A 13,360-nucleotide genomic window follows, 5' to 3' on the forward strand; every position below is an offset into this window, starting at 1 on the left:
GAGAGAAGGAGATACTGAATCTGAAACAGGCTCCAGGCTCTGAGCTAGCTGTCGGCACACAACCTGATGCACATTAGTAAGAGCTGGGTAAAGAGGAAACAGGGATTCTCTGTAGTCCATATACTGAATTTAAAATGATTCCAAAATAATTTTTAAACATGTGTATGAGACTATGCTTCTTTTTATGGTAGTTTATACAATTAGTGTCAATACAATCAATGATAACAACTACAGCAACTGGAGAAAAATGTAAAAACATTTACTTAAAGCCATCTGAGAGTTATCAAGAATGTGAAAAATCACCTTCTCAATATTAAGGAGAAGAAATATGTCTAAAGAGGTAATTAGCACTTTGTGACAACTTTTGTCTAATGCATATTTCCCTGTCAGAAGACACGGTTGAGAGATTGAGCAGTGCTCTGATGGCCCTAGTATACTAGGAAGACAGAAGACTTGTATGGGCAGGACTATGGAAAGTACCACACATTTTTATTTAGACTAAAAATAAAATAAATAAAATTTAATTTAATTTAATTTAAAAACAAACAAACAAAAACCCCAGGAAGCCTAAATTAAACCAGAATTAAAGCAGCTGTCACTGGGTCACAACATAGCTTTGAGTGACCTAAGACCTGGAAATTTGAATTCCTACAATTGTATTAAGATGATCCCTATTGCCATCGCCTGGCAGAAACACCAGAAAATCCTCACAGGATAAAGATGATATCTTAGGCCTCAAACTGTTTCTATACGTACATTTTTAAATATAACTTCTGTTATGCATAGATAATCAGAATTGTGAGGATATAACACATCAAAAAAAGAATCAGCAAATGAAATAGATAACATATATCCACAGAGGCCAGATATTAAAATTACAAAAAACTCTTAAATAATTGCTACTTTATGTTCATGGAGATAAAGATAGAATATTGAAAATTTAAATATAGTTTTGCTAAATATATAAAATTTCAGGATAAACTTTCAGGATAAACTAGATACTAAACTATTTGGATATAAACCAAAGATAAATTCTAGAATTTAAAAAATGTACTAATGAAATTAAGAATCATATGAATAGTTTCATTAGCAGATTTTACATAGCTAAAGAGAGAATTAGTGAACTGGAAGAAGTTCTTCACTATTAGAAGAAAATATCTAAAAAGAAGAATAGAAGGCCAAAGGATGATATATATACAAAAGAGTATAAAATACACAGTGTATACAGGGAGAAGTTCCAGATTATTTTTAATTGTATTAATAGAGGAGACAGAATGAGAAGGAGCAGTATTTGGAGAGTTAATTGGCTAAATTATTTCATGAACTGATGAAAGATCTAATTCTGCAAATATACAAACCAAATAAATCATAGTCCTGAAAATAAAAAGGAGTAATCTATAGCAGCACTGCTCAGAACTTTGTGCAGTGACTGAAATGTTCTATTCTGCATAAATCAAAGTGGTAGCTGCTAGTCGCATGTGGCTACTGACTACTTGATATGTGCCTAAGCAACTGAGGACGTGAATTGCAATTTTATTTGAATTAATGAAATCTAAATTAAACAACCACATATGGCCAGTGATTATTGTATTTGGTAGTGCAAATCTGGATCATCATAGTAAAACTATGGAAAATCAAAAACAAAGATAAGGGGCGCCTGGGTGGCTCAGTTGGTTAAGCATCCCACTTCGGCTCACGTCAGATCTCACGGTTCATGGGTTTGAGCCCCGCATCAGGCTCTGTGCTGACAGCTTGGAGCCAGGAGCCTGCTTCAGATTCTGTGTCTCCCTCTCTCTCTGCCTGTCTCCCACTCATGCTCTGTCTCTCTCTGTCTCAAAAATAAACTATAAAAAAATTAAAAATAAACAAAGATAAAAATCTTTAAGGCAATCAAAGAAAATAGACGATAGTTATTCAATAGCTAACTTTTTAATATAAACAATGGAAACCATAAGACAACAAAATGTGCCAAAAGAACAAACCTGCAAGTCTACAATTCTATATCTAATAAAAATATCCATCCACATTGGAGGTAAATTGTGTTATATGCCTAGCTTAACCCATAGCCTATATTAGAGATGAATTCACATTTTGGCCTTAAAACTTTTGAAATACTAAGAGTTATTTTTATTTTCCAGTATTCTGAGAAGTCATCTTTCAGGTGGCTACTTTGGCTCAACATTTCTGTTGTAGCATTTATACATTTTGGGTGGGGGTGGGTGTTAAGCATTTACTGGTTTGTATGTTTGTTTCTCTTACTTGAGTATTATGTCACTTCTCTGGGAGTCTTGAACATAAGCATTGATTATATGTCAGGTGGTACACAAAATGTATCATTTCAAAACTAAAAGTTAAAGATAACAAGATTTATTTCACAGTCACAAGTCTGGGAAATATTGAAGATAAGCATCAAAAATTTTAGAATACTCTTACATATTATATTGTAAATGATATCCAAAATGATATTGTTATATACATTCTTCTATATTCTTCATATTATACATTCTTCTGTAGTGTGATACCTCAGATTTAGGACTCTTTCCAGTTATACTCGATCCAGTATCTCTGTCTCCTCTAAACTCGAGTTTATCAATTACCAAATTTAAAAAGGAATAATCAACTTCCATTCTTTACTAGAGGATGAAAAGACCATCAACCTGGGAGGTCTGGGGACCTTCATTGTCAACTCAGTTTTGTTGCCAGTGAGTTGGAAGCTTTGGAGAATAAATATCACCTACCACCCCTGGACTGGTTTATTCCAAAAAGTAGCATGTTTCACAGAGTAAGCTGTTTAAAATGAAGCAGATATCTTAGGAGAGGTCTGAATTTAATTCTTACTCTTAAATATTACCATTATATTTCAAATATTTTGATTTACTTTCTTTTCCTAACCTCATCCACTTTCTAATGAGAAATAGACTTAAACGTCACAGAGAAAGTTGAGAACGTTGTTTCTAATAGTCACCATCAATGACTAATTTTTAGTGTCTATGAGTGAAAACAATATAGTCAGTTAAACAAACAAACAACATATCTGTTTGCTCCATGTTGGCAGGCTGACAAGGTTGAAAGAATGGAGAACCACCATCAATGTAGGGACAGCATGCTTTGGGTATATGCATGTAGACTTATAAGTTACATATCTATCAAGGCACTTTTTATATTGTTCAACCAGTTTCTGAATTGCACCATTTTTTCTAGGAAAAAATAGCTTTATAAATATTAAAAATATAAATACATAATTATTAGTTCTGGGTAAGCACTAGATCCAGGAGAAAAATAATAAAAATTCAACTCAAATACATTATCTCTGCACACCCTCCCTACTCCTATATCCTCAGGCCAATCTGGCCAGGAATTGGATGCCTCTGGGCACAAAGCAGGTTGAACAGCTGTTTGACTCAATGCATTTGACTCCTTGTCATTTGGCAGATTGAGATCTCTGCTGAGAGCACCATTTGGAATTTCTTCCCCCAAACTGATATTTCCGAACATGGAATTTGAAATATAGTGAGGCTCTGGTATATATTCATAGAATAATAGTGCCAAAAAGGAGTGTGACCAATTTATGTAAAAAATATAACTTTCCTCCAAAAGTGTTTAAAAAGATAACCCTCAACTGGCCAAGATCGGCCTGATAGAATATGAATATGGGTTCACTGAAAATGTGAATGTAAAAAATGATACTAGCATCAGGTGTGGACTGTGAAAAGCAACTATCACACATGAGTATAAATTGAGATACATGTAAGCAGATAGGACAAAAGTAGCCAGGTCACATACACTGAAGAGAGACAGATTAGGAAAATATCATTAGAGAATCCAAGAGAATCCCTAAGTCAAAGTTTGGGTATTTGAGAGGAGCCTACTACTACTAACTGCTACTACTAACTGCTACTACTAACAAAACTACTAACTACTACAATACTACTACTACTAACAATAATTATTATTATTATTACAGCAGCAACAGTAAAAATAGTTCATGCTTACAAAACACTTAGTATAGGTCTGTCAGTGCGGTTCTACCACTTTAAATATAATAATTCATTTATTCTTCTTAATGATCATATTAAATAAGGGCTATTATTATTTTTTTCCAATTCATGGGAGATGAAACTGAAGCACAGAGAATTTAAGTCACTGACTCAAGATCACACAGATGGTAACAGGTGAAGCCATGGTTTGAATAAATGTAAACTCTTAACCAAGAATAAAAGATGCTATAGAGAAACTAAACACTTTTGAATTAAGTATAAAATAAGCAAAGCCTGACCAAAACAAACAAACAAATAACCCAAATGTAGCCCTCCCTATCTGGCAAGAGCCGAAAAACATGCAAAAGACAACAGAATTCCCTTTTATTTAGGTCCTTCATATCAACTATATTTCTTCCTAAATTTCAGGGGGGTTTTGTCCCCATCTAGGCCAGAATATACACAGATCTAAGGCTTCCCTGAAGGTCTCAATCTTTCTCCAATTATTAGCAACCTCACTGTCAAAAAAGCTGTCTTAATACCTAAAATTAATCATTGACTTTCCAACCTAAAGCCTTTCCTCTTCTCTAATCTTTATTGAGGTTGGGACACACACACTGGATGAAGGTAGTTAAAATTCTAATCACCTTGGGTTTTGCCTTTTTATTTAATAACTCATTTAAATGTACTTCTGCTAAATCCTATTTTAAAATCTCCCTGACATTAATTACTGATATATTCACATCCTTCTGACAGGCTGACTTTGCCATCTAAAATGTACTTGTGGTGAGTTTTCTTATCTTACCTCTCCATTTTCTAAGGGGTGTATCTTGGAATAAAATGAAGTGCAGATGACCTCATCGTCTTTGGCATACGATGGGGGTCCAGTGCGGGGATGAATGTTGTAAAGGGTTAGACACTCCGTGTCTGTCACAGCATGATACTGCCAGGGCTTGTATTCAACATCATCAAGTGAGCGTTCCAAAATCCAGTTTCCAGGCCGGGGGGAATTAGCTGCTTTCACAATCACATATGCAATCTGGAACACCTGGAGAAGAGTAACCACAACAACATGTAACTTTGAATTCTAAAATATTCTCACCACTTTTTAGCAACTATAAAGCTCAATGTTACGGAAAAAATTTATTTCTGATATCATTCTATAACACTATTATGTTCTCTGAAATGATTTTACTGTTACATGTTCATGTTTAATACCTTTTGCTAAAATATGTTGTTTCATCTTGACAGCCACGACTTTAAAAGAAATGGGTTAAGACTAGATTTTAGTTCTCTAACAAATCATTGACACCATTTCATCTGATTTTTTAAATTCCATTATCATCATGATCACCTAAAGCATTCATTAAACACCAATTTACTCACCCTACTGTATTAGAGGATATAAAGTATGAGTTTGAAATTCCATGGTGGATAAGTTTGATTGTTTAGAAAATATACTTACCTATATCTCCCAGTCCTCAGAAAAGTACCATGTGGGTGGAGTTAGTATGGTGAGCAAAAATAACATAGAGCTTTAGAGGCATAGTCCTGTGTTTAAATTGTGTTCTCAGCATTTATGTGACCTTGGGCAGATGATTTTACTTTTCCAACTTTTAGCCTCCTTTCCTACAAATTAGAGTTAATAATAAGCACAGTACTGACAGACAATTTGGACTCAATGAGATAATGTATACAGAGTACCTGTCAAAGGACTTATAAATACTCAATAAATGTCAATTACTTTACAATCCCCAAAGAGAAAATAATGGAGAAGAAATTCTTGGACCTGCAGACAAGTGATTGAAATAAAATTAAATTATGGGTGATTATACTTTCTGTACCCAGAAGTAAACATGTCTTTAAAAAAAGGAAGATAAAGGAAGACATGAAGTTACTACATGTCAGCAGGGTGACAATTGAGGGGAATGTGGCAATCCTTTATTTTGAAATCTACATAAAGTATGAAGGCATAAACAGTAAGCATCGTAGATGTTTTGCGAAGGTGCATGACTAATGCAGTCCAAAAGAATAATGCACAAACATTATTGAGTGATATTTATATGCAATGTCCTGGGTAGAAAGATAGATATAAGCTAGTTTAAATTACAGTCCTACCATCCATGGGTTGATAATATATTGTAATAATGAGACACATAAGAAGTATACTAATAATAAAACAACATGATATGTTTTTGTTTAGTAAACACTATGATATATGGGGAGCCTGAAAACTCTAAGCTCTGAGGAATTAGAATCACTGGAATGGTTCAAGTGGGTGGACTGGCCCACAAAAATGTGACTAAAAGGCCCACTGGACAACAGAGGGAACACAGAGGAAATTCTCAAAGAAATGTTCTAGAAATCAACTGCATCTGCTTCAGAGTTGTGACATGAGCCCTTCACGAATGCACGTACAGTGTCCACGAGCAACTCTAAGGGGCTGAACTTAAAAATATGAATGGTTGGTATAGAAGGGGACAACACCAGCAGCGCTGATGCTGATCTTTTGTGATCTTTGGGGGAACATGCGCACAGGTGTGCTGTGAGGAGACACACAAGCCATCAAATGATTGGAAGTAGGACTGGTATTGGCCTTTTAGGCACAGTTGTGGAAAACCTCGTTATTAAAATTCTGAAATACTTCTGCGCGTGTTGGAAAATCGCTGCTGCCCAAGCCTCCCAAATGCCTCCTTTCCCCTGAGACCATCTTGTTAACCTCAGCGTAACAAGGAACAGCTAAGACATCTGCTCTCATTGGTCTGGGCTTTGGCAGTTCTGTTTTATTGACTATCACCCCACGTGGGAAATATGAATTTCTAAACATAAATTTATAAATATAAATTTACAAAGGTACATAGGTAAGTATATGTGCAAATAGACACACAAACCCATGTATGTGCATATGTGCTTCGACATTTTGGGGAAGGATATACATACGCATGTTAAAGCTATTTACCTCTGAGGTTTGAGGATAAGGAGTCAAGGAGAAGATATTTTGCTTTTCATCCAGTATCTTACTATATTAATTATATTAACATAAAGGTCTTAGTTTTTAATAGTTATTTTTAAAATAAAGAACAATTAAAGCAAAAAGTATCAGAAAATAAACAAGAGTAGGAGCAAGATGGAACACACACTATTAATCATTATCCAAGATATTTGTGGTTTCTGTATTTTTCTGGTGTTATTCATCAGGTAGTATTTCTCTTAGACACTCTATATTCAACAATCCATGCATATGGAATTTTTTAAATAAATAAATTCACTAAGGAACATATCAATTGATTAATCTAACGTAACACCGAGATAGTTCTTTCTACAATAAACGTAAAGCACCATCTTAATTTCTGTTACGTAATCCTAAATTATTCATGGCAAGGTCTGTAAAATGATAAACAAAATTGAAATAACTAAATTGTGATCTCCTAATGGCAGAGACTATAGCTTTCATATCTTGAAAGATGTTAAAATTCTATAATAGCTCTTGAAATAGTGAGCATTCAATATTAATTACATTCATTTGCATAACCATAGTCACTCTAACATGCCACCATGTTACTTCTACTCGCTTAACACTTTGTTTTTTTCTGTTAGATCTTGATTCTTTGTCAACACTAGAGTATTTTTTCACTCACAAGAACCAAGACCTACATTACTGGGGTGTTCACTATGTTATGCCTCTATGAGCTAAGGAAATTGCTTAAACTCTTTTACCGTCTGTTCCAATGTTTATTTTCCAAAGTCAAAACCATGGAAGACATAATAAAATGATGAAAACCAAACACTGCGTGTTCTTTGGAAAAAGAAACTTTGTAAATATTTTAAATCAGTATCCAGGAAAAAAAAATGCACAAATGTATTTTTTTAATGGAAAACAAAAAGAGGGCAGCAAAGCATAAGTACAGGTCATAGGTACCCAATAAGAAAAATATACAGTGAAGCTATAGATAAAGAATTTTGTTTAGAAAGTAGATAATCAAGCAAATATGGAAAGAATCCAAATTCTCCTAGAGCAACAACGTGGATTTATGACTTAGGAGCTTCTGTGTTGGTTCTGGAATAATAGATGAAATCCATGAAACAAAGTTATCCTAGAAACCCCACAGATTCTTTATATAATTCAATATAACAGCCAGCATTTAGTGACATGAAAAAGCAGCCACTGCCTTAGAGAACATTAGAGGAGTCCCATTTCAAAACAATATCCCTCTTTCGTTTACTTTCTATGGATTCTTTCACATTTCATGCAAACTTAATTAAATTAGCTGGCATGTAGTATTTTCAATAAACTTTTAAAAATGTGGTAGACAGCATTATTGAAAAACACAATGAAGAGAAGTATTTTTTGAAAGCATCAGAGAATGACTGTGGAAATTTTAACAGTGATGTTCTAAGTACAACACTTTAATGACCCTGATAGAATAATTCTCTAATGTACCTATGCCATTTTTATTAACTATGTCTTGTTTTCCAGTATAAAGACTTGTCAAAATCAGTAATTATAAAACTTTTTTAACAGATGAACAAAACCCTGATCTGTGGTGTGCAACAAGGTAAGCAAACACCTCATTAGAAGAAGTACAAAAACTCTGTGACAGCCAGGCTTCGACGAACCTCAGAGAGACATAATACCCCAATTTTCCCCCCATGTCAGAGGGCATTTTTTACAATCTTCACGGCTTGCAAAAAATCCAAATAACTTTTGAAATAACATCAAATGTTTGACATTTTACTGGAACAAAGACAACTTTCTATTGCATATTCCATTCAGATGTCACCTAGGAAAATATCATGTAATTACTTCACGGATGCAGCATTAAATTAGATGTTCCTTGTTTAATGTGTACAGTATTAAAAACTTGATCTCATTTAAAGCATTGGGATTGGCGAACAGAATCTTTCTGAAGAACCCTTCAGTTCCAAAGTAACATGCGATCACCATATGCAGTGATGTTTTCCCCATCATGCCTGGGATAATACTGTAATAGCACTGGGGTAAAAGAGGAGACCTCACGGCCTAAAATGAGCAATCTAGTAACTGGCCATTCTAGATGCTGCCCTGGGCTGAATATCTTAGCTCACCTATAACCCATGTGGATAAATCTGGCACCTACAACAGCTTCCTAACACATGAATTGTTAGGTCGGGATTTTAAAAATATACATTCTCTGCTATGACTCTCAGGAATCCACTGTGTTCCCACTGCTTTGTGTTCAGAAGAATCACAGGTCTAGGAAAATGCTAACAAAGAGTACAGCATTTCGTGGATTTTACTGAGACTTCTGAGTGACACTGGCATACAGATAAAAGAGCTAGATCATACTATGGCTCCCTTTTTAAAAAATTTTTTAAAATCTTTGTTTATTTTTGTGAGATAGAGAGACAGAGTGTGAGCAGGGGAGGGGCAGAGAGAGAGAGAGGGAGACACAGAATCCAAAACAGCTCTGAGCTGTCAGCACAGAGCCTGACACAGAGCTTGAACTCATGGATGGAGAGATCCTGAATTGAGCTGAAGTCGAATCTTAACCGACTGAGTCATCCAGGCACTCCCAAAGTATGGCCCCTTAATGATGTAGCAAGGCCAAAGAACCTTAGTTTCCTATAAAACTGATCCACATGAAAGGCATGAAAATATTAATAAAGGTCACTCTCTATGGAAGATGACCCTTCCTCCTTCTCATAGGACTTGACCTAAATTACTCTCTTCCATTTTTTCTTTCCTAATCTCGCAAGAGAACAACATGTGGTCGTCTGAACTCTGCTCACTGTTGAACTTTACCTCCCTCCCGACATTGCCATCTGTGAACTTTCTATAGCAAACAGTTGTTCATATAACAAAACTGCTTCATTTTGAGGAGACTTTTCTTTATTATAGCACCTGCTCTTTTCTATGTTATGGATTTTAACATTTCTACATGGTGTGATGCCAACTCTAATATATTTTTGAAACTCATCTGTATTCTTAGTTCTACAAATAAGTTTGTCAAATTCTCTCATTTATGCATACAGGTATATTGGCATTCAGAAAGCAATGAGATTATACATTTTTAGAACCAGAAAGGGTTTTAGGAATCAGGTGTTTGCAGGCTTAATATACACTGGAATAATCTGGGACGCTGTATAGATATGCACATACTTCTCTGTGTTTGAATTAATGGATGCAGTTCATGTGATTATCTGCTCTTTCACCTGAGACCTCAAAAGAGAAAAAAGAAACCAATAAGAGCCAAAATAAGTGAATAAGAAGAGTTTACCTTTTGTTTCTAATTTTTTTTAGTGTTTAGTTTTTCAGAGAGAGAGAGAAAGCACAAGCAGGAGAGGGGCAGAAAGAGAGGGAGACACAGAATGCTAAGCAGACTCCAGGCTCTGATCTGTCAGCACAGAGCCCAACAGGGGGCTCAAAATCCATGAACCACAAGATCATGACCTGAGCCGAAGTTGGATGCTTAACCAACTGAGCCACCTAGGTGCCCCAAGAAGAGCTCATATTTTTTCTCGAAGGTCCATGATAGTTGGCTAATGAGGGAGAGCAGAGGTCATGACCTTAAATACTCAGAGTGGCTCTAGCACTGAAGAAGCCCAGGAGAACTTCACAGAGGCTGGTCAGACCAGAGGCAGGGTGAGAATATGGGCTGAATGCAGGAAATTCATCGAAAGTCTGAGTACAATATAGGACTCACTCAAAGATCCACTCTCATCAAAAATACACATAACCAAGTTCTTATTCCCTAGCAAAAATTTCTGGGCAATCACAGAGAAGTGGCTCGTTATAATCTTGAAAATACTCTGAAGAGATTATTCTACAGATTTTGATAATACTATTACCAGACCTTGTTTAAATCAAATTCCAACAGGAAAAGCATTTAAATGATACTCTGAACTTAATAAAATTAACTTCCAATTATTTGGAGGTTGATAGAAATACCTCCAATTATTACTTTCTGGGTTTTATGGCTCTTATAAATTTGCACAAACTTCACTAAACCTAGAATAACATGGTAGGAAGTCCAGAAGAGTAGCCCCCTTGCCTGCTTATACCTCCTTTCAGACAAATTCATTTATAATAAACATCCATTCTAAAAGGATTTGCAATTGTCACTTAGTTGTCCCGTGCAGCCTATTTATTCCACTCATATCCCGTACTCCCAACTGTATACTACAATTGCTGAGTGTCAACCTAATATGCTACAGGTAAGCAAATGTGTGATTTCAACTCAGGATAAGTGCTTCCTGTGTCAGAAGAGAAAGAGAAACACTGCACCCTCAACTGAAACAGCCTTTTTTATACTAACCTTAAACTCATGAGAAATTTATACATTTGAAAATGAATTACACAACCACTCCAAATTTCTAAGAAACAATAATCTAATCAAATGACTAATGGTAATCCTTTAAAGATAAAATTTTCAATAATACACTGAAATTGTTCTTTAAAGGGGTTTTAATCAATGCCTAACAGTCCATGGGAAAGTATTTAAAGGACTTCTCTACCTCTTTCTGCAAAAAGGAAAATCTCAACTTTTAGCTCTGGAAAATAACAAGAGTTACTTTTCAGCTCTTCCTAAGTTAATATATATTTTTAAAGAAATTTCATTTTGCCATTAAAAAATTAGGGTGTGTGTGTGTGTGTGTGCGTGTTTTGTTTTTTGTTTAGTTTGGTTTAGCTTTTTCTCCTAAAACTGGAGAAGTTGTTTATGACGTTGATTTGGAAGAATTAACAAGCAAGAATAGTCAAGAAAACCTGAGATGGAAGAGCAACAAATGGAGGGATATATTGTTAAATGAAAAAAGCAACATGGAGATTGCAGTTATACAGGATACTGCTATTTACGGCTATTTCCTATAAAGGGATGACAAAAACAAAGATATTCTATGGAAGAATAAATATTGTTAAAATGTTCATACTACCCAAAGCAATCTACATATTTAGCATAATCCTTATCAAAATATCAACAGCACTTTTCATAGAACTGGAACAAATAATCCTAAAATTTACACAGAACCACAAAAGACTCAGAGACAAAACAACCTTGAAAAAGAATGAAAGTGAAGGTATTGTAATCCAGATTTCAAGGAATATTACAAAGCTACAGTAGCTGAAACAGTATGGTAATGGCACCAAAAAAGACATATGAATCAAGAGAATAGAATAGAGAGTCCAGAAACATAACCACACCTAGTTGGTCAATTAATCTAGGACAAAGGAAGCAAAAATATACAAGGGGGAAAAGACAGTCTCTTTAATAAAATGGTCCTGGGAAAACTGAACAACTACATACAAAAGAGTGAAACTGGACCACCTCCCTATATTATATACAAAGATAAATTCAAAATGAATCACAAACTTAAATCTGAGACCCGATAAAACTCCTAGAAGAAAACAGAAGTAGTAATTTCTTTGACATCAGCTGTGTGAACATTTTTCTAGATATGTCTCCCCAAGAAAGAAAAAGAAAAGCAAAATTAAACTACTGTGATTTCACCAAAATTAACAAGAGAGGAAATAATAAATGTCGGCAAGATTGTATAGAAAAATGAACCTTCATGTACTGTTGGTGAAAATGCAAATTGGTGCAGCCACTGTAGAATACAGTATGGAAGTTCCTCAAAAATTCAAAAACAAAATTACTATATGATCAAGTAATACCACTACTGTGTATTTACACACAGAAAAAGAAAAACACTAATTCAAAAAGATAATTTGAAAATGAAAACATTATGCTTATTGCAGCTTTATTTAGAATAACCAAGATATAGAAGCAAATCAAATATCCATCCATAGATGAAATGATAAAGAAGACTATACACATATATACACACACACACACACACACACAGACACACACACACACACCACACTGGAATATTATTCAGCCACAAAAGGGAATGAGATCTTGCCATTTGCAATAACATGGATTAGAAGTATAATGTTTAGTGAAATAAGTAAGTCAAAGATAAACAAATATCATATGACTTCACTCATGTGGAATTTAAGAAACAAAACAAATAGACAAACAAAGAAAATAAGATAAACAAAAGAAACAGACCCTTCAACACAGAGAACAAGCTGGTAGTTGCTAGAGGTGAGTGGGGGGAAAGAAAAGAGAAAGGTGATCAAGAGTATACTTATTTTGATGAGCACTGAGTAATATATAGAATTGCTGAATCCATTATTTTGTATACCTGGAACTAACATAAAGCTGTATGTTAATTACACTTCAATTTTAAAAGGAAGAAAGAAATTGCAAGGAAATAAAAAATAATGAGGTTATAGATTAACAGAGACTTAAGAGATGTATCAAATGCAGTATGCGACTTCAGATGCACCCTGATTCAGCCAAACAGCTGTTAAAACAAACTTGGAAGTTAATGGGATAAAG

General features: G+C 34.8%; 1 protein-coding gene across 1 annotated transcript in view; it reads right to left on the reverse strand.

The window, feature by feature from the left end:
- The window catches only part of LAMA2 (laminin subunit alpha 2), a 500,973-nt gene that overhangs the window by 397,471 nt on the left and 90,142 nt on the right, over window positions 1-13,360 (reverse strand). Inside the window, exon 4 of the mRNA XM_077775991.1 lies at window positions 4,783-5,025. Coding sequence (XP_077632117.1) covers window positions 4,783-5,025 — 243 coding nt within the window. The remainder of the gene's footprint in view (window positions 1-4,782; window positions 5,026-13,360) is intronic.

The sequence above is a fragment of the Crocuta crocuta genome, unplaced genomic scaffold (assembly GCF_008692635.1).
Source record: "Crocuta crocuta isolate KB4526 unplaced genomic scaffold, BGI_CrCroc_1.0 scaffold25, whole genome shotgun sequence".
NCBI classification, from domain to species: Eukaryota; Metazoa; Chordata; class Mammalia; order Carnivora; family Hyaenidae; genus Crocuta; species Crocuta crocuta.